The sequence below is a fragment of the Ptychodera flava genome, chromosome 18 (genome assembly GCF_041260155.1).
Source record: "Ptychodera flava strain L36383 chromosome 18, AS_Pfla_20210202, whole genome shotgun sequence".
NCBI lineage: Eukaryota > Metazoa > Hemichordata > Enteropneusta > Ptychoderidae > Ptychodera > Ptychodera flava.
Genome location: NC_091945.1, coordinates 24354406 through 24377490, shown reverse-complemented (window position 1 = coordinate 24377490; position 23085 = coordinate 24354406). Strand labels below are relative to the sequence as shown.

Sequence of the window (23085 nt, the reverse complement as noted above, 5' to 3'; positions counted from 1 at the left end):
TTGAATAAAAAAGATAATGTACCTCATCGATCTTCCAGACACCATCCCTTATCAAATGGTCCACCCTGATGTATTTTTGCACGCAATTAACCATGCAGTGTATTTTAGTTTAAGATGTCAAGTGAGGTAAGGATTTGAAAGGAATAGTCAAGTTCACCACAGTTTAACTTCATCTCTTGTGTCATCATCCTTGTTTAATTGGTTAAGTTTGTAAGTTGTTCCAGATGTGGATGCACCAGCTGTTCTGGAAGAAAACAATGTTTACTTTTCCGTGTAGGGTTTCTGAGTTGATGATTGTATGTTGAAATTTCTCCATTTATCTGGTGTATGGGCAAAGTGTAAACATTGGTTGCATGTTATGTATTTCAGTCTATGTCAAATATTGTAAATGAAAAATCAAGAACAGTTTGCTGTGTGCTTGTAAAAGATAACATATTTGTCAATACATAAACTGCCTTGCAGACTGATTGTCTTAAAGATTGTCACAGAAGTAGATAAGGAAAAGAAACTAATCAAATTGCTGTAACTTATTCACTCTCAGTTCCTGTATAGGCCTATACCGGTACTTAACTATTTTATCATTACATTCAGCTGTTTGTTATATCTTTATCACTCTCCATGGGCCAAGGCGCACTTGGGGTCAATGTCATCACTCTGTGCCAGTCTGTGTATGTCAGTCTGTCTGTATATGTATGTCCATGTTTCATACAATTGTTGACTTGTTTTGATAACTATATGGGAGCGAACAGTGATGTTGTCACTATTTTTCTTTAGACAAACTTCTCTGAAACTTTGTTTGTTTCCTTTCAGGTCTAAGAAGTTAATGTAATTTTGGCGAAGAAACTGAGAGAGACTATGCATTGTATGTGTTGCAACAACGTATAAAGATGATGCCATTCACTTGCAAAGTGTGTGGAAAGACGTTCATAAGGAGTACTTGTCTACAAAGGCATCTAGGGCTTCACAAAGAGGAAACATCATTTTCTTGTAAAGTGTGCAGTAAGAGTTTTACAGAAGATGAAAGTCTGCAATGCCACATCAACACTCATAAAAATGTGGAGCCTTGTGGCATTGGTTTAACATGTAAAAGATATCTGAAAGTTCATATGTGGACACATACAGATGAGAAGCCTTTTGTCTGCAAAGTGTGTGGCAAGGGTTTCACACAAAATGGAGATCTGAAAGGTCATATCAGGACACATACAGATGAGAAGCCTTTTGTCTGCAAAGTATGTGGCAAGGGTTTCACACGTAATGGACACCTGAAAGTTCATAGTAGAACACATACAGGTGAGAAGCCTTTTGTCTGCAAAGTGTGTGGCAAGTGTTTCACACATAATGGATACCTTAAAGTTCATAGTAGAACACATACAGATGAGAAGCCTTCTGTCTGCAAAGTGTGTGGCAAGGGTGTCACACAAAATGGAGATCTGAAACGTCATATGAGGACACATACAGATGAGAAGCCGTTTGTCTGCAAAGTGTGTGGCAAGGGTTTCACACAAAATGGAGATCTGAAACGTCATATGAGGACACATACAGGTGAGAAGCCTTTTGTCTGCAAAGTGTGTGGCAAGTGTTTCACACAAAATGAACACCTGAAAGTTCATATGAGGACACATACAGGTGAGACGCCTTTTGTGTGCAAAGTGTGTGGCAAGGGTTTCATACAAAATGGAGATCTGAAACGTCATATGAGGACACATACAGGTGAGAAGCCTTTTGTCTGCAAAGTGTGTGGCAAGGGTTTCACACATAATGAACACCTGAAAGTTCATAGTAGAACACATACAGGTGAGAAGCCTTTTGTCTGCAAAGTGTGTGGCAAGTGTTTCACACAAAATGAACATCTGAAAGTTCATAGTAGGACACATACAGATGAGAAGCCTTTTGTCTGCAAAGTGTGTGGCAAGGGTTTCACACAAAATGGAGATCTGAAACGTCATATGAGGACACATACAGATGAGAAGCCTTTTGTCTGCAAAGTGTGTGGCAAGGGTTTCACACGTAATGAACACCTGAAAGTTCATAGTAGAACACATACAGGTGAGAAGCCTTTTGTCTGCAAAGTGTGTGGCAAGTGTTTCACACAAAATGGACACCTGAAACTTCATAGTAGAACACATACAGATGAGAAGCCTTTTGTCTGCAAAGTGTGTGGCAAGGGTTTCACACAAAATGGAGATCTGAAACGTCATATGAGGACACATACAGATGAGAAGCCTTTTGTCTTCAAAGTGTGTGGCAAGGGTTTAACACAGAATTGAAATCCGAAACTTCGTATGCGGACACATACAGATGAGAAGCTTTTCGTCTGCAAAGTGTGTGGCAAAGGTTTCACACGTAACAGAAAACTCAAAGATCATTATAGGATACATAAAAATGAAAGACCTTTCATCTGTGAAATGTGTGGCAAGGTATTCACATGGAATAAACATATGAAAGTTCATATAAAGAGACATACAGGTGAGAAGCCTTATGTCTTCAAAGCAGGGTTACACAGATAATAGAAATCTGAAGATTCATATATGGACACATACAGACGAGAAGCCGCTTGTCTGCAAAGTGTGTTGCAAGGGTTTGACACCAATGGATATCTGGAAGTTCATATGTGGACTCATACAGATGAGAAACCTTTTGTCTGCAAAGTGTGTGGCAAAGCTTTCACACAAAATAGACACCTGAAAGTTCATAGTAGAACACATACAGATGAGAAACCTTTTGTCTGCAAAGTGTGTGGCAAAGCTTTCACACAAAATAGAAATCTGAAACTTTATATCAGGACATTGCTTTACTTAATTCAGAGGACATTGCATAGACCAATAGCCCTATGACAGTTGTAAAGATAGCTTAAAGTTGTGGCAAATTCACAATGCAGTAGCACTTCAGTAAATCCGAACACTGTATTTTCTCTTGTTAAGTTGATAGATTTTAGTTGATAGATTGTACCATTAGGGTAATATGCGCCATGAAATTGAAAGACTTACACTTTGCTCAAACGATATTGAGACTCGAATCAAGAATAGCAATGATGGGTCACCGTGCAAAATTTGGTTCCAGAGAAACAAAGTGCATTGCATTTACAGATATTTGGAATTGAAAGTGGTCACCATCCCTGTGTTAACAGGGAATGAAAGTTCTGATTTTCGAGAAACAAATATTGTGAGTATTTTACTCAAAGAGCGTTAAACTGAGCCCCTACATGTACAAGTGATAGACAAGAAAAGAATTGTGTAAATGCGAGGTCAGAATCTATTCCTGACGCACATTATACCTTAACAACTTTGCAGCAGACAATATGTAACTATGTTTTTTTTTTTGTTTTTTTTTTGTTTTTTTTTTTTTCGAGAATTAAAGTCAGACATATTCAAAGACTAGAATTTTTTATTTCAAAAAGAAAGAACACAGTGTCTATTTATAAAGACAAATGGAAGGAATTTGCCGCATAGTTCCTCCTATCTCTCTGAAAATGAAACCAGCTCTGTACAATGAATGTATCCAGTTTCAATATTGTCCTTGCAGTATCTGTAGTATTTCTTTTTTGCCTTTGGTTTAGACTTTTGTAACAGTCTTTGCCAGTCTTTGTCTTTGTTATTGATAAATAAAATAAAAATATTATTAAAAAAAAAAAACTATGTTTTTTTTTCATTTTCAGTTTCTGTAGGATAAGTGTAATTGATTAAAATGTCAGGTACTGTCTGTGATTTTTAGCTACTATAGACTATAGTCTATAGAAGCTATTGGGATGGGTATCCGTCCGGCGTCCGTTGTCAGTCTGTATGTATGTATGTATGTATGTATGTATGTATGTATGTCCGTTTGTGAGGCGTCCGTCCACTCAAATATCTTGAGAACCGCAGTACTTACTGATTTGATATTTGTTGTGTAGATGAAAAATACGATTTTGAGAAACTATTTTTTTTAATTTTTTGATATTGTTGAAAATAGGCAAATTAATGCCAAAAAGGTGTTTTTGGTAAAAAAATCTTCTTCTTCATAACCGCTGGCCAGACAGCTTTGTTATTTGGTATACAGGTCCCTAGGGGTAACCCAACTTAGACTTGTTCAAATTGTGATGAAATATGCAAATCTGTATTTTTAAGGAATTTTTTTGTCATTTTTGGTCAAAATTTGACTTACATTGTATGTAATTCTTGTACTGTATAAACCCTATCAATTCACCCAAAAAAAAATAATTAATATGATTTTAAATAATTGAATTAATTAGGAAATCATCAAAGCCAAAATAATTTTAGTGTAGAATTATCAGAAAGTTCAACTTTTTTTGACAGTTCATAGTGAAATGCTTACCATCTTGGAGGATTAAAACATGTAAAGGCAACTTTCCTGAATCCCAACTTTGACATATTCTGAACTGTCATTTATTGTGCCCTGTATGTTATCTAAAAGAAATTGCTCAAAATAGTCAGTAGAGATAGAGATAGAGATAGAGAAAGTTCTAATTTCCATTTATGGTTGACTTGGTAAGGATAAAATAAAATTACTTTTTGAGGAAAAAAATAGAGTGGTCAGTTAAAAGAGTGGTCAAAGTGATAGGGTTTTTATGGTAAAGCTGGGCTGTATAAAGATTCCTCATGTGCTATTTATAGCAATTATGCAATCTGTGTAAACAGTGCAATGAAAGTGTAACATGATTCCTTATAATGCTTTTGATGACCTTGAACTTCTTAAGTTTCAAACCTTTGTCTCTTCAGTGTGCTTTCTCTGAGTATGTACAGTCTCAACTTATTAAACAGAACTCACAATGTTAATCAAAGATATCCACCTTCTTCATCAATACATGTGTCACAAAAGGTTATTCTCTACATAACTCAACAGAGCTCTGTCAACTGTTGAGTTGCTTGTTCTTCAAAACCGCTGGTCTGACAGCTTTAATATTTAGTTTACTTGTCCGTAGGATGACCTTAGTGAGATAATTTCATACAGTAAGGAAATACTTAATTTTGTATCCATGTCTATAGTAGCTTCAGGACTTTGGCCCTATGTTTGTCATTGAGAGAGGGGTGAGCAAGAGAAAAACTTATCAGTATATTGTTCTATTTACCATGTTGTTTTAGTTGAATTCTCAGAAACATGAAAAGCATGGCTAACTTTCTTAGATCTTTTCGCAGTAAAGAGTAGTGATAAAATTATCTGAATAAAAATCACAAATAGTCAGAAGTTCAAGTTTCACAATGACCCTAGAAAATATAGCATGCCTCCAAGTCGGTGCTTGCAATCTGAACACAGCCTTCAGTATACATGTTCATTTCATTAATTAATGGATGGCAGTGTGATGTGGAGACAATATAAACCTACCCATTACAAAGGTAGCTTAAAGGTATACAGTCACCTGTAATCTAAATATGCCCATATATGGTCAAAGGGACGTTCCTTGGTATTCAAAATGCCCATGTGAGGGCGCTGTTTTTAAAAAGCGGCCACCCGCTTAAAACCTGTGATTGGTTAGATTTTCTCTTTCCATGGTAACTGTGGCAAAATTCAAACAGGTGACAGTAGGCCTATGCCTTTAATGATGGCATATTCTATGACATGATACCTTTATACAGACATTCTTTTATGAATCATTACAATGTAATGACTTCTTAAAACTTGGTTTAGCTTGTATCTTTTGACCTAGATTTTTTCTCCTGTGAATGTTCAATTTGAATAAATTTCATGTAGATGTTGATTGGATGAATTTGTGGCCATGAGTGTTGTTTTTTGCCCCATTTGGTATATGTACATTAACTAGTAGTGAATATTTGAATATATTATTGTTTTTTGATTTGCATACGTTGAACAACAAAGCACTCGGTTTTTGAACATTTACTTTCAAGTCCCCCCCCCCCCCCCCCCCCCCCCCCCCCCCAAGATCACAGTATATTCTCAAGTAACTTTTTGGAATTGTGTAGGATATTTCAATCTCCCACCCCCAAGGTGTTACTGAATGCTACATAACATTTACATACTTTACAGTTAAAGATCATCTTCACATCAACTAACGATAGAATCTGACATTAAGGAGGGTACTTCAAGAAGTAGGTGATTACGAATCTATTGAGATTTAAATATAATGGGAGATACATTTGTATTTAATTTCTGATTGGATTGTGTATTTCACAAGGACGTGCAGGATCGTTAAAGTCGCCAATTTTAGCTCCGCTGTCAGCAGAAAAACTGGTCTGAGAGGCTAATACCCTTACAAGGCTTTCTCAAGGCCACTCATTTGACTTCTTTAGTTAGATGCAGGATATTTTTGGAAATGTTTAAAGTCAAACATAATAACCCTTTGATAATTTCCCTTCCCCTGGTTATATAAAAGATATTAGCATTGTTGGGTTGTGGTAAACATCTAGAAAACGTTAAAAATATAATGGTAACTGTATTTTTGACAGAAAAACCTGAAACCTTGAGATTTTTGATTGTGTAAAAATGCATATTAATATGCACGAGAACTTCACAATTTACCCGAGGAAAACTCAATTTTGTGGAAGATCTGAAGGCTGTCAAGTATTCCTTCAGAATTAACGAAAAATCAACTAAAATGGATAAACGTATTATTAAAAAATAATAGAAGGCAGGCATCACCACAAAACAAACATTTCTGATGACATTTCAACTAAACGAGCACCCATGCCAAACTTCATCAAAACGATCAAATCAGTGGTTTTGAGGACAAATGGTAAATACTGATTTTCACAAAAAAAGCTAAAAAGTTACTTCAAAATGATTTAATCACAAAAAGCACATTGTTTGTGATATTTTGTCAAAGTGAGCATCCATCTAAATTTTAACAAAAAAGTTACTGAAGGGTTTCTGAGATATCTCTGTCCATGGCATATGCCAAGCCATCATCACATTAGTACTTCAGACCATTGGTCCAAAAGACTAAAAAACAGTGACACATTGGACAGTTTTGTATTCCAAATTGAAGTGCATGTGTACATCATGGCACATTGACCTCTCAGTGACTTTGAATGTAACTGATGCAGACATGTCTCAGTTACTGGATATGAAAATTTATTAATAAAATGTTCCGCTTGTGGCCATATTTTATGGTATCTCAACTAAAATTGACATGCTTATGTACAAACTTTGAATGAGATCCACTCAGGCATGTCTGTGTAATGGCTTTGGGTGTGAAAAAATTGTAACAAAACGGCTGCTGGGTGGTCATATAGGGTTTCATCGCGATTCAAAGAGGCTGGAACAACCAAAATTGACATACTTATACACAACATGTCCTTTACCAACTTTGAATGAGATCCATGCAGGCATGTCTGTGTAACGGCTGTAGATGTGGAAAAATTGTAACAAAATGGCTGCCATGTGGCCATATTGGATTCCATCACAATTCAAAGAGGCATGCATATCTACATCATAGTGCACAATCCTTATGCCGCTTTTAAAAGAATTTGGTCTCCACATGTTATAGAAACGGGTCTGGTCACATACACATACACAATCATACCTATATGAACCCATGATTACCTTGCATTCCCAGAAACGTATAATCCATTGGTATGTAATGAATTGAAATGGTTTTGACATGATACAAATTTTCTAGATACTTTTATTCAAGAGTAGACTAAAATACTTAAAAAACAAAATTCTCCTATCCAAATTTCTTACATTCACATGCTTACAAAATAACCTAATAGTTACATTGTATAGATTATCTGGCAGGAGTAAGCAAGTCAATAGTCTATGGTGGGCACTGTGGTCTGAGAGTGTTGGTATTTTTACCTTGGGCTTGGTATTTGCTATTCCACTGGTTAAGTAGACAAGAGAGTCTGAATGGGCACAAGGATTATTGTACTTCACAATATACTGGTCTTAGAAACCACAAAACATGAAATAGATTTGCATACTCCCTGCAATGTGGTAATATCTAAAAACATGCTTCCATTTCAACAAAGCAGTGGCATATACAATAGAGCTGTTCACGGTTACAGCTTTGCTATTAAATATAGTTGTACATGCCCGACTTTGGACACCCAGCTTGAAATACAGACAAATCTTATCAATGTTGCACGCGTGGCTGTTTTTGCAGCTTGTAGTTGGAGTCGTGAATATGTTTTTTAGTATTCATTGTTACATTAGTAGTCGCCTACAAGATGTTTTCGTCGTTCTTGCATGCGTAATTTTTAAAAGCGTAATCTAAAAAAGCAGACAAATATTTATTTTTTAATATTAATGAGAGAACAGTGACGTAAACTGTGAACAGCCATATTGTATTTGTCATTATTGTACTACCTACAATTACATCAACCGATTCAAATCACGAAAACAAATCTTGGACAATACTTTGGCAATATTGGCAAAACCTTGACTGATAGAACCTTGATTTATATGACCAAATGTGAGTTGTGTTAGCCTGCGATATGTTTACCGAGTATTCTTCTCTACAAGTGGTCTATGTTTACCGAGTATTCTTCTCTACAAGTGGTCTAGACCTGTTTTTTCATATTTACATTAGGTTAGAATTTGGAATGCGACATGAAGGTGAATGGATTAAAGTCACAAATAACAGAACTCTTGACTACTTTTCCAGAGAGTATGCAACTAGAGGACAGATTTTCAGAGCCAAAAGTTTGCACTTGTTTAGTCAGCTGACTGTGAAGACTCATTTTGAACCATTAGAAGTACATGAAGTTTTCAAGGTCATGTTCCTGTGAAGATTGAGAAAAGGATTTTTCCTGTCAGACTAAACTATCATCTGGGCTCCATTTGGTTTTCAAATATCAGTAAATTTTGGTTGATTTGTTTCTCTACAACCAAACTTCAGTGTAATAAAGATCCATTAAAAAACCTGTATCTTTCAAGATTTTGTGACAAGTTATAAACTTATTTCTCATACATCTAAATTAGCCTTGGGTTCAAAGCTATGGAGAAAGTGCTCAAACATTTATTTGTAAACAATCATTTTGCCAGGTTATAAAAACATGCATTGTGTAACAGGATGAGATCCTTCCAGTTCGGATACTGGTTTTTCTTTTTTTATACTGCGTGTTGATCCTCTCAATATTACATCCCTCTGAATTTAAGGAATATGAAGTGAAAAATGATTGACGGTGATTCATATCGGCTAACACGTGATACCCTACTCAGGCTGCTGACAGATGTACAGAATTGTGTTTATGAGGGTACTGACTACCGGTACATTTTGAACACTGTGTTTAGGCCTATAGACTTGACATCTATATCAATCTATGTATCCCTCATTGAAATGATAGATACCTTGGGCTTCCATATTCCAGTACTGTGGGAAGTGAAATAATGCTCGAAAAACGGGACGGAAAGAAACTGTGACAGTCATCAATAGATACAGTTTAACCCTTTGCACCCTGACCCCCTGGTACTCTATGACGTCATCGGACACTTATGTCCGATCCGGGTTCAAAGGCTTAATGAAAAGTGTGACACTTACATCTGCCATGACTTTGAGAGTTTGTATATACATGTATAAAAACATGTTAGGCACTTTACCTTTCTGAGCATCTAAGCTATTTTAAGAGATTTGTTGGTCATGTGACCTGATCATTTTGGTGTGCCTTCTTTTCACATTGAAGGTAAACACAAATATGATTAATGAAATTAAAAGTATTATTTGACTACATTTTCTGCTGGGTCTTTTTGGAAAATCCTGTCATGAAGATGAGCAAAGTACAATTGAAATGTGTACAGACTACTTCTTACAAAATGCACGGTGACCTATCTTTCAGCAGTATCTCATACATGCTTTACGATATCACTGATTTACATTAGGCATTTTGAAGTTGCTTCAGTTACTGCCTGTCCCCTACCAGGTCCTCAAAGACATGAGTAGCATAAAATCTCCCCTCTGGTAGGTACCAATCTGCCCTTGTGGTTTAGTTGATGGAATACGAACTGATGTTCTACTTGGCACAAGAAATGTTTAATATTACACGTTCAGGTGCAGTATAGGTACTGCTGCAAAGATTTGTTTCAGACATTCATGCATTGAGTCACAGAGTTTCCGAGTTAGACAGCTCAATTGTATGTACATTTTCTGTGCCTGCCATCTCGACAGTTGCCCTGGATAAGATAAAAGTACTTGCAATCTGTGCTGATGACAAGGCACCCTTGCAGGCATTTACAGAGATTCACGCAAGTTACTTTATGAAGACATTTTGACGAAAGATTTTAGAGTCTTTCTTTGAGAATCTGCAATCTTGCAATAAATGAAGCATCTTTGATATATTTTGAACTGAGCAAACATGTTATGTACACGACCTAGACTCGAGATATAACTTCACTTGATAATCATCTGTGCATGCTGAAATTTACAGAGTCAAATTAAGATTTTAGTTCAACTTTGAGTGATTAACTGATTACAACCTACAATTTTGCCAAGGATGCAAGACAATGATAATGACAATATCATTTTAGAGCAAGCCATGCCCTGATATAGGGAAATTATTCAATAAAAAAACTGAAAATGAACCCTTCTGCTGACAAAGTCTACCTCAATTGTCCTGGATAGTGTGATTGAATCTGGGCTCAGGGAACCAGGTGAGAAAGGGTTATGTAACTGGTAAATATCAAATATATATATACATGTACAAAAAAACCCTAGCTTTAAGAAACTACTGAGGGTGCTGTTACTAGCTTGACGGAGATGGCGGCTGCATTGGTTGCACTGATAGGTCCAGCTGTTGTACACATGGCGTTATGACGAATCCTGCACTGAAATCCACTGTTCTACCTTCTTTGTCCTGTGAAATGAGCGAAAGAAATGGTGGCAGAAGTTTACCTTCATGATGCATATCATTGTTCTGAACTTGATTTTCAAAGATCAAGCTATTATGTAAAATAAATGTGATTGGCCCAAATTTGAGAGTGATGCAATCATGGTTTCATCTGACAATTTAACCCCTTGAACAGCAGGTCAATTTTTGCTGCCCTTATAAAATGTAGCTTGGTCAATTTTTTTTGGATTTTTGCCAAAAAAGTGATAACAAACTGTAGCTGATGAAATGTGATGTTCAATTAGTCAAAAGTTATTTTTTTAAAATTAAGAAAAAATCATAAAAATTGGTAAAATGTTGCACTAAAATTTTGGCCGGCAAAATTACAGTTCTCAAAAGATTAAAGTGACATGGTCTTCTTTACATGTCCACAGCCAATAATTCACTCTAAAATTGCGGGTAGATCTTATGGCAATGAGACAAAAAGGATGGTTTCAGGGTGACATTTCATCATAGTGAACACACTTTGAAAGCATGTTTTCTCTTTGATGAACACTATTCTGGGAGTCTACAACAAGCCCGCAGCCATATCACCACTACATTGTGACACACCGTATGTTAAAAGCCCCTGTTAATAGCTGTATATTTTTGAATTTTTCTCACAAAAAAATACAATCCAATTTTCAGAAAGATGTTTTAGAATCCAATTATTAACCAAGTCATCTTTGACAATGTCAGAGTTTCAATGCCGAGTAAGCATTTGCACATAAGTTGGATTTGATTTCAAATCATCTTATCAAAACATGCATAAGATACAGCCAATGGGGCTTTAAGGTTTAGAATGCATCTGCACTCTCTACCTGAGACTACAAGGATGCAGGCTCACACTTACCGCTTTGTAATCTAGGAACATTTCTTTGAAAGCTAGGAAATCACTAAAGGTAAGTAACATTTCAAATATTTCACCGTTTAATTCATTTTTCCTCCGTCTGGAAAGAAAAAAGGACGAGACTCGTTGTTGGAAAGAATGAGGATGGAGTAAGACTGGGGTTTGATCAGAAAAAGACAAATTACTCATCAGCTGCTGCCAAGCAACCAAGTCACCAGCATCACACACGGCAAATGTGAAGACTTGTGATGTTTCACATTGGTTATTAATTGGCAAAGGTCCTGCTGCATAAGAAAATCAAAATATTGTGTACATGATCTTTTTTATCCTTTTTTCTCCGGTGAAAGGAAGCAGACATTTTCAAAAAGTGCACATTACATGGTACCCTTCCACAAAAGACACGAGTACATTTAAGCAATAACCCCCGCCGCAGGAGGGTATACACGAGATTTTGGTACAATGCGCGACATATAGCACGAGCCGATAGGCGAGTGCTATATGGAGCGAATTGTACCAAAATCGAGTGTATACCCGACTGCGAAGGGGGTTATTGCTATTATATTATATCAACTTGCGTGTATTTGTTGTCTTACTTGGGTATTTTCATCACTCTAAGCGCGAAATGCAGAAAACGGACGTCTGAGAGATCGAACGTCGGAAAGTCTGCGCCCGAGACCGAGCATTTTTATAAGTTGGGATTCCGTACAGGCACACAGTATCCTACGATAAATACGCATTACGTCCATCGGCATTGCATTTTATTCGCATGCAACACGAACGATACTTGTCAAAAAATACCTGCTGCACTCACACAGAAAATGGGTCAAGAGTTCAAATCAAAAGAAAAAAGTAACAATTTTTTTCATAAATTTACATAAGAACAATAGTCTTGGCTTTTTTGGCATACTAAAAATAGATTTGTCTCATTCTGTACCGCATACCGTCGCGACATTCAGTGGTGGCACAGTGAAGTTACAGGATCTATTTTTGATGGATAATTTGGACGTTAATTGTACCAGAAAACAAGCAGTTTTAAAATAATCCAGACTTGCGATGACTGCAACTGTGATGAACAGTTGTGCAGATTCTGAGTGTGTTGCCCGATGCAGGGAGAGCTGGACGCTGACACTGCTCGTTGCATTTGATGTCAAATATCGTCGCAGTCGCCAGGAGTCATCCCATTGTTATTTTGAACTTCTTGGTCTACATCGTTAGGACATCCTGATCTGTTATAGCCCAAACTTTGGTAAATAATATCTGACATACCGTTACTGTGAGGAAGTGTCAATTTATTTGTGTATGAACGAATACTATCTACATTTTAAAGAGCGGTACGAGGATATATCGCGTCTCGACTCCCGCAAAGTGCACGGTGCGCTGTCGCCCTAATATTTGTGTACATCATACCCCAAACGTGCTGCTTCAGAGATGTCTTTCATCATCGATCCCAACTTATTAACACCAAGGGGTGAGTTACAGACCCACACTTTATCTGTGTATCGAAATTCGGTCTTCGGTCACCGTCTTTCTCGAGGGTCTGTGGTTTAGGTAGGTACGTTCAAATGCACCGACCGGGCAAGTTTCGAAAATGCTGGTTTAGGGGCCCGTTTTAGCACTGCTACCAGTGCTAAAACAGTATTTTAGCATCGGTGGAATGAGCTCTCGTCCAATCAGAATGGCGCATGATAGCATGATATAATATAATATAGTTTAAATGGGCAGACTTGTAAACCCTGTATAGGTATTCATTTCCATGAATTTGGATACTAAATGCTAGTTTAACCGTTGTCCAAACATGTTATGTTTACAACTGTATACTGTACACAGATGTAACATGCATCACTGACAAGCATCAGGAGTGCTCTTCCCATTGGGACATTGTTTAGACGAACATTGGAGTTAAATTTCTTACTGCAGACAATGGCAAGTACATATGCAAATTATCTCACAGCCCCTTTGCTATGTAGCTCTATCTATCATAGTGACATGCCCTCATGGTCATCCCAGCAAGCGAGGCTCACTGAGCAAGCTGGGTTATTGCGGTTGCCAGCTTACTAAGCCAAGCTGCGCTCGGCTCACCTGTTGCAGGTGCAGGTCTGAGGTGTAGCCGTCAAGGGGCTGTAAGAAAATCTAGTACATTTATATGTGATGACAAAGTTGTTCAATCGGGGAAAGTCATGACTGAGATGAAAAACTGTTTCCTTCTTAAACATGAATTCATGGTTGTACGTACCGGTACATGTGCATGTATGTATGTATTTATTATGTATGTACACAAACACATACTACTACACACTTGTTAAACAGAGAAAGTTCACTTTCAACATGTACCCTGGTACTTACTCAAGTTGGTTGGTAAACTCTGCCATTGAAAAGCCTGGCATTCTTGCCATTAGTTGATCTTCTAAATATTTTTCTATAAGATCTGTCTATATTTGAAGATACAAGGACAGAAACAATTTAGGATTTGATATTAAAGTCATGCCTGTGCTGAAGACATGTGCCAATCACATAAATTTAGACAGAATAGAAAAGATTATTTCTACATGAGTCATTACAGAGTGAAATTAAACAGGTATCCCACAGGCAAACAGTTATCACCATTGGCTTCAAAATGGAGGAATGTTTCATTTTGCCCTTTCACCCAATGGTTTGATCCAGTCCTATTGTTTTCTAAGATAAATTTGGATCTCTACATAGGGAAATGGGGATGAAAGGGGGCAAGGACTTACAAGATCCTTTTGTTTTGGATTGTTAATAGTTATCAACTGTGGAAAACATGCCTCAGATCCAGTGCATGAAGAATATGCACAAGAAAGAGTACTTGAAATTTTGCCTGTGTTTTAAAGAAATAACACTCCAAACAGAACACTGGTGGCGCTCTCTCAGCAACAGCCATGACATTTCTTCAAAAACAAAGTATGTGTCTTCTTCTACATGACTTGCCAAGTAAGAAACAGCTGATGTCAATAACATTTGTCGATTGCAATTCTAGGACAATATATCAAGGTTTTAATGTTGCAGTGCCATACATATTGTGAGAGGCGCATGACAACATACACTTAACCACAATTGCAAGTTCATGGGTGTTGATGATCTATCCCTTGAGGTTTCCCCAACATGATACACTTACAAGAAATAAACTTACATATTCTTTAAAAATATCTGTATATATGAACTTATTTTCTTCTGTGTCTTCAAAGTGCTCGTAGTGTTTGTCCATGAAGTCAGCTTGTAGCTCCTGGAATTCATCATCTGCTCGATACAACATAGTCAAAGTGATTGAAGTGAAATTACATGTAGGGCAGAAAACAGGCAATGCATGCCCCCTGGTATGAATAGCAATTGCAACCGTCCGTCTATTACTACTTAAATTCTCCTACAGTTGAGTCAACCAAATTGTTCAGGCGTAACTGAATCTGAGTGTGTTCACTGAATCTGAAGCAAATGTCCAAAAACCAGTGGACACACTGTTGAATTTGAATGTAGCTAGAGATTATTTGAGAAGTTCTGCGACTACTCGTCGAATGCAGCATTAGTCCTTTATCATACATTTGTTATCTGAACTACTTTGAATATCTGTTCAAACAAATTTTCAAATTAATTTCATTTCAGAGTAAGTTTTTTGGCATGTAGATAGAATGTGCCCCAGACACAGATATTCAAACTGTAAATTTTACAATATTTTTCAGATTTATTCACTTGTGTGAGCTAATTTTGAAGCTTTTGGAGAGAACAAAAATTTAGTTTAGTTTTTAGGAAAATTAAATATTGAATTTTTTCCTGTAAAGTTAACAAAGGGATGGCCGCCATTCTGACTTTCAAAAATCAGTAAATATAATTTGTTTCTGATGTGCAAAAATTTGCACAGTGACCACTGATTTTTATTCTCGACTTTGAAAGAGAACGGTGGAAAATTTGAAAGAAGAAACTTCAGAACTTTCACTTTTGAAGTCTATTCTACCTTAAAAATCAGAACAAACCAAATGGAGAGTAAAGCAAAAGAGTGACACCTTGGTGTAAGACTCAGTGTGCCAAGTCAGATAATTTTGTGATAACACCAAGCATATTTGAGGAAACTTAACCACACAGACGAAAAATAGTAGTTGTACATATAGATGATGCCATACCCGGTATTTCTTACTATTCTAGGCTCACAGAATGCAACAATGACAATCAGTTTTGATGTCTTCCATTATGCATGAGAACAGGTCCAATAATTTTTCAAAGCCAGCACAGACCCTTTGCTCACCAATTTATGGAATGGCTATTCAACAAAGTCAGATCTTCACCATGTCAGAGGTGCCCTTGTACATAACCAGTTGCAAAGAGATGTACAGATATATAACTTACCCATGATGATGTCTTCTATATGTCCTATTGTTATGTCAAACTTGGTGTCTGATATACTAGAACTGTTGAAATACAAGCATACATACAGTTTTAGAGGTGCAGTGATAAACACAATCACACCTTATGTCCATCAACTTGACAAATCAACTGCTGACTATACAGACTGGATCAAACTAATTGATGGACTTTAATAATCTTAAGTTACCTAGGATTTTCAACACAACAGTATGTAAGGGATAACACATGTGTAAATTATTCAATTCATAACTTTGTCTTCAACGGTCCAATTAAACTTAAAGTACAAGTACACGTATGTAATACATTTTTACTGGTTTGACATTTTAGAACCCCACTTGTCATCAGCTCAGCTTGATGAACTGACACAAAACATTGTCAACCATCTCCAATTTCTAACACCACAAATGAACGGAATTCTGAAAAGTCAAGCACTTATATGGTATAGGAAATGCACTTCTAATCAAAAACCATTGACAATGTTCTTATTATATAATGGCAGTAACTGTCTTCCAATGTTTTAGATTTTCTGAAACTTATTTGACATACATAATGATACTGCTCTCTAAATTAAGATGTTTGTCCGGAAGTATCAATGATACGTGATGATAATTCCAATGGCAGAGGCAAACATTCAATAGCATGGTTGCTCAACACAGCACTCTTAGAAAATCACTGAAGTTTACACACCCTCTTGCGTTGAATATGGATACAGAACATGTACACCCTTGGCCACTTTATTGTTGATCAAGCCTACTTGATACAGACAGAAATTCTACTTGTACAGAGGCAAAACTAGCTCTGCATGGCAGGGCTGTGTGTTACCGGCGTTATAAGGCCTCCCACCACAGCCCTGCAGATAGCTCTGCATGGCAGGGCTGTGTGTTACCGGTGTTATACGGCCTCCCACCACAGCCCTGCAGACTGCTATAGATAAAACCCTTGGTAGCTCCTCGGAAATACAGCGCGCAGTTTCTCCGCCAAAACAGCCGTTTTGAATCCAAAACTTACATTGATCCTCGTTTTCAAGCACATCCACCTGCCAAGGTACATGCAAAGCCTACTTTTCTCTCTCTATGCGAGGGAAGCATTTGTATCTGCCGCCATTGTTAATCTTATTCAACCCATGAGCACTCAGGCGAAAACCAGCCTTGCAAACAAAAGAACATCGTGATGTAGCACTCTGTAATTAACATTATTTCTAACCACCATTCAGCTATGTACAATCTGCGATGATCATTTTCTGTTTACAAAGTAATTTTCTTTTGTTCTCTTCAGAAGTTTTACATATTTCACAATTTTCTATTGTTCCACTCCACTCAGAACGTCAACTTTCAGAGTTTGATATCGCATTATGCTCTTTTTTATTGCAAGGCCGGTTTTCGCCCGATTACTCATGGGTTGAATGAGATCAATAATTGCCGCCGATAAGAACGCTTCCCTCGCACTGTGAGAGAAAAGTAGGTTTTGCATACCGTAAGTTTACAAGCGGGGCTGAGCACATCGTGTACCTGGGCGAGGTGGGTGTGCTCGAAAACGAAGATCGATGCTAGTTTTGGATTCAAAGTTGGCTGTTTTTGGTGGAGAAACTGCGTGCAGTATTTCCAAGGAGCCACCAGCGGTTTTATCAATAGCAGTCTGCAGGGCTGTGGTGGGAGGCCGTATAACGCCGGTAACACACAGCCTTGCCATGCAGAGCTAAGGCAAAACTAGCTCTGTCTGGGGTTGTAAATGAGAGTTTACCGATGGCACCCAGTGTTCAAGATTGAGATACAATGTAACATTATCATGCACTGGTCCATGTACAAGTCTTGTTTATTTCAATTTCCCCAGACACACTGTCTGCATGGGACATACAATTTTACTTGATGCTATAGTAGTGAGCTAATAAAAGTGTGCTGCGAAGAGGCTTTAATGAATGGAAGTGTTATCTCATGTCTCAATTTTTAACACAGAGTGCCAATCGTTAGTTCTCGTTTACAACCCTTGGCAGGGTCTGTTTTGTCTTTATACAAGCAGAATTTCTGTCTGTGTCAAGTAGGCTTGATCAACACTAAAGTGGCCACAGGTGTAACTTGCTCTGAGATACAGTAAATTTTTACTGATATTTTTAATCCCCATCTCAGTCTTTGAACTGTGTGTGTTTCGTTTAGGTCAAGCAGTCAGTTATAAACCAAACAGCCGATCACACGTTGATATTACATCATCACATTCCATGAGTTGAAGCTTGGGACTTGGTTATACGTCATTAGAAATTATATCATACCAGTATATTGATGGCGCAAAATACAGCGATCTGATTGGTCAGAACCGTGGTATATTGGCGATATACCACGGCTGGCATGCACGCGAGCTTTCAGCTTGATCAAAAATTTGTTTTTGATATTCCATGCCAGAATTTCAATATAGTGTTATGATATAATAGCAATAAATCACACCCAGTGATGGTATACCACTCGATTTTGTTCCAGTTCACTCCATATATGCACTCGCGAACAGGTCAAAATCTCTTGGTATACCATCACTGGGTGAAATAATTGGTGTAAAATAAAGAAACAAATTAGCTGCTAACACAGGTACCTGGAAGTTGCTAAATCTTCTTCTTGAAAATCCATTTCTTCAATTTCATCGTCTCCTGTGAAACACAAAGGAAAATAAATACCTAACTTCCATAGTGATAGAATCAAAGTGATTTGATGATATACATGTACTGTTAACTGTGAAGGATGAAAATTTTCTCCAAATGACTGCAAGATATTAGTGTCAGTGTGTCACCTGACTTTTTACATCTGGTCATAAAGTTACTTCCTACCCTGCACAAGTGTATTGTATGAGGAATGGCTAGATTGACAAACTGATTGGTGGATGCTTTTTAAAAAGTATGAATAAAATATAAAAATGTGATCGTTCACACAGCACAGTACACATGGATGAAAACAATCACTACAGATTACTTTACTACAGTCATGAAGCTCCAAGCAATAAAACATATATATATCAATAAACATCTTCACCAGCTGCCCTATTTTCACTTTCACCCATGAATTCTGTGTCCGTGTAGCTCAAACAACACAATTTAAAACAATATGAAACTGAATTTCAGGTTGTGAATACTGCTTAGCTACTGTAGCGAAGAAGTTTAGCTTTGAGTATAATGTCTATTATGCTAAGTTAGCCTAAGTCAATGTTTTTGTGTACTATCAATAAACACTCCAAAAGTTATATGTCATTTGCATAGCAACAGATCACAGCTTTCGTAATCCTTGACAAATAAAGGGCTTCTTTTAAAGATAGATGCAACCTTTGACATATATAAAATACATGTCTATTTTACGTCCTGCACAACAAACATACACATTTCAGTGTTTTTGTCAGGGCCAGTACCCCAGTAAATGTTACCGGGTTTCCCAAGTCATTTATTGAGGCTCCCCTTGGTATATCTATGCAATCAGATTAGGGAACAGCAGAAATGCTACCGGGGTTCCCAAATCATTTACCAATATTGCCAAACCTTAGCACAAACACTGCATTTATTGTTCTGCTAGGCTGACGTTTTTGTTTTAGTTCTGGTGCCATAGAAAAATGCTTGGATATAATGCTTTGAATTATCTTACAATTGTTCACATGAGTCTCCTGTGTGTAATCATTTATCTGTAACCTGAACAAGGGCAAGCTGAGTCCCTCCATCACAGATAATGAATAATGGAGGGACTGTGAGTCGCTTTGTGTCGCAGCCGTGTAGGTTTTCTTTTGAAGCATCCTCTTGTGTCTCACAGTTGAAACTAATGTATCATACAGTATGATTAAATTTCTGCAAGCTAGAATGCGCCTCGGGGACAGATATTCAAACTCTCAGCTGTTCTTTTCTGCTCTACCACTTGTTGGGGCTCATTTTAAAGCTCTTTGTATAAGAAAAATATTCACTGTTCAAGTTTCTTGGAGTCAAAAATTCTATGTTTCTCCATAGAATAAACATTCACTGGGATGGTGACGGTTTGACTTTGAAATATCGGTAAATGTTGGATACTTTGTTTCCCTAGTACATGTACCAAAATTTGCATGGTGACCCCTGATTATTATTCTTGACTGAGAGCTGAGAATGGTTGTAAGATTCCTTGAGCAAAAGCTTAAGTCATTCACTTTCCAGGTACATACTACCTTAGCAAAGATATGAGCAACAAAATATGCTACAGTGAGTGGTACTGGGAGCTGAAGGATGCTTATCAGATTGCAATGGATAGAACAGAAACGCTTGTTATAACATGAGGTTTTGAAACATATGTATGCAGTTTGGGAGCCTGGGTACTACATGTACCTTTTGTGTCACCTGTATGATTCCATTGATATATCATGAAGGAACCCTGGTGACATTACCCAGGTAAACCTGAAATAACACTTTTACGAGTAACGCTGACATAAAGTACACATATGCAGCCCCCAGCTGGTGAAAATCACAGGGATATACATGTATACATATATGTCTCTGTGATTTTCACCAGCTGGGGGACTCTGTTTTCAAATAGCTCCGTCTACCGTGCTGAATTAGCTCATATTGTAGCCTAAGCTAAAAATCATAAAATATTGTAACAGCGGTATCCTCAAAGATTTTACTTTTTAAACTGCAGTATCACATAAAACTGAAAGACTGACAATTTTATCATTCAAAATACCTAGGTGTAGTAGGTCACTGCTAACTGATGACCCAAAACTACCCAATTTCACGGCACAAATAACTAACGATCTTCGTGTTCGTTCTGATAACTTCGGTCCGGACTGTTTTGCGAGGTGAAAACACATAGTACATCTAAAATGGCACACATACACAATGTTTATCAAGTCACAGTCCCTCTGTAGAGGGACTGTGATCAGTTTAAAATATCACTGACTCGCGACATGGATTTATACGAGATGGGGCCACCACTGTACATGTACCAGACCGATTGTTTGTAAACTAGTGCAAATATTTGAAGACACATTGAGTCAAGACCAGTTTTAAAGTGTACGAAAATCTAATCGTAGGATTTGAATTGCCGCATTGACATATATTTACATATCCAGGAAACGCAAAATTAAACACTGACGCCAGTGTACTGTCATCGCACTCAGTAACAACAGAAGCGTTTGTCAATGTTATGTTATGCTGCTACATGCCGTTTAGCACTGGCGAGTGGTGACAAACCTGTTTCTCGCAATGGTGTTAGTTTTATGGAGATTAAAGGCGACTACGGAAATAACTTGCGGAGATACACCAAACTGAATTAACAGTGCCGAGTAAATTACCAACACACACCAAGAATTTCAAACTCGGAGCGTTGCTACCATTAACCAGATAACATCAAGGAGTGACCTTACCTGGCATAGCGGCCGCCATTTTCAAAGAGTGGAACGTGCTACCGTTATCTGCGAGATTGCAAGTTCTCGCGAGATCTTTTTGTGTCTGGAATTCGCCTTGGGTTTATATTCAGTAAATTGGCGTAGAAACGAAAATACTATTTTCACCGTTTGTTCGTAGCTACTGTCACCCTATCATATTCAAAAGTGGAAAGGTGTCATCGACTCCATTCTGAGACACTGATCAATCGTTACAGCTAAAATGACACAAGAAAGTCCTGTTACTTGACGTTCGTATGGAGCATATGCAGTGTTTACCAGGGAGTGTTTACCACTCGAAGGTCATTTCAGTTCAGATCAATATCGATACCAGTAAATTGTAACGCTGCCCGCTTTTCCAGCTTTCTTTAATTTCCATTTGAGATGAATTCTTAATTTAGTCGAAGATTTCATGTATAGACATATGAAACCACACTATTTTTTAAAAGTCACTTTGTAAATATTGTGATATTCAAGGCTACTGTAAGCTTATACTGCGTGTGTCATATCGGTATGGAAGACCGGTCACGACATGCGACATACGAGTTTTAAACTGCGATCTGCGGTTAGGGTTAGGGTTAGGTTAGGTTTAGGTTAGGGTTAGTGTTAGGGTTAGGGTTAGGGTAGGGTTAGGGTTAGGGTTAGGTCGCAGATCACAGTTTAAAGACGCAGGTAACCCTAACCGCAGATCGCAGTTTAAAAGCTCGCATGTCGCATGTCGTGACCGGTCTTCCATAATCATTGTCAACTGCCGGCGCGTTGTTGCCTTTACAAATTAGGCTACAGAGCGATTTTGTTTTTTCACATTGTCACAAAGCAAAACATGCATTTTCCTGCACTTTTTCTCGTTTACATTCAAGAACGGTTTGTAGCCTATGGGTTTCATCTTGACCACAAATATGACAATATCCAATCAAACAAATCGCAAGTTTTCTGGTGGACCATACTCCCCAGCTGTGACCGGTATTTTGATACTATAGTAATTTGCAAAACCATTCGAAGTTTTAATGTTTTACCGAATGAAATACTCGAATAGTGAAGATGTTGTCACTTACGTAAGAAGATTCTTATTCCACTGAAGACCAAGATGTCCCTTGAGACTTCATTCCATTTTGTTCCCACAAGTTAAGAGTATGGAGATAAAATTTTGCCAATTGATGTTTCAATTTTTACGTCAACAGTGTCAATATGTCTGACTTGAAAAAAGTGTTATTTTACAAGTCTGGGACAGAATTTCGAGACGTTTGCACGGGGCAACATTTTTTTCGTATTTCAATTGTTTTCCGAGTTCGCCATTACTTCCCTCTCAAATATCCATCCACCTTTGCAGCTTGAATTTTTTACGATTTTTCGTGCATTAGAAAGGATATTTCCTGCATTATATTCTTTATATCGCCCTGGCACAGAACTTCACATAGATGACTTTGAGATGGAATTCAGGAGTAGACGTATGTAATGCAAATTTGCAGGCCTTTTGATGTATATACATGCACCGAGGCCAACGAGAAAACAAAAACAAAAACAACAGAGACAAATCAAGAAGTACAGAGAATTGCCGATCTTTGAATTTTACACTGCGACTTCGCATCGGAGGATAGTCATCGAAAAAAGCATCGTCATTTCACTGAACGTGTTGAATGGATTGTCTAAAGAGTTCGACGAGCCTGGTCTATTTACAACAAATTTACTAATAACAAACGCTAACTTCCGGAACAGGTAACGGCCGTATTTGGCCGACTATAG

The 23085-nt window shown here is 37.5% G+C and overlaps 2 protein-coding genes across 3 annotated transcripts in view; one reads left to right on the top strand and one right to left on the bottom strand.

Annotated features, from left to right (window-relative positions):
* Positions 1-2431, top strand: part of LOC139117219 (oocyte zinc finger protein XlCOF6-like) — a 95168-nt gene extending 92737 nt beyond the window's left edge. For both annotated transcript variants that reach the window (XM_070680161.1, XM_070680160.1), the window contains exon 3: positions 811-2431. In XM_070680161.1, the coding sequence (XP_070536262.1) occupies positions 888-2267 (1380 nt within the window). In that variant the 5' untranslated portion in view covers positions 811-887 and the 3' untranslated portion in view covers positions 2268-2431. The remainder of the gene's footprint in view (positions 1-810) is intronic.
* A 5127-nt stretch (positions 2432-7558) lies between these two features.
* LOC139117217 (ADP-ribosylation factor-like protein 2-binding protein) lies at positions 7559-21621 on the bottom strand. Its single transcript, XM_070680158.1, has 7 exons — positions 21325-21621; positions 18553-18607; positions 15958-16019; positions 14753-14859; positions 13948-14033; positions 11608-11704; positions 7559-10742 (listed from the first exon to the last, which is right to left on the bottom strand). The coding sequence occupies exons 1-7, from the start codon at positions 21341-21343 to the stop codon at positions 10632-10634; spliced, it is 537 nt and encodes a 178-aa protein (XP_070536259.1). The 5' UTR covers positions 21344-21621; the 3' UTR covers positions 7559-10631.
* Between the last annotated feature and the right edge of the window lie 1464 nt (positions 21622-23085).

Excerpts from the sequence above, each read along its gene's own strand:
- LOC139117217 (XM_070680158.1), bottom strand. Across the intron at positions 11,705-13,947 it reads GAGTTTACCAACCAACTTGA|ACGGAGGAAAAATGAATTAA; the intron begins GTAAGTACCAGG and ends TTTTCTTTCCAG. Across the intron at positions 10,743-11,607 it reads TGTTCCTAGATTACAAAGCG|GACAAAGAAGGTAGAACAGT; the intron begins GTAAGTGTGAGC and ends CTCATTTCACAG.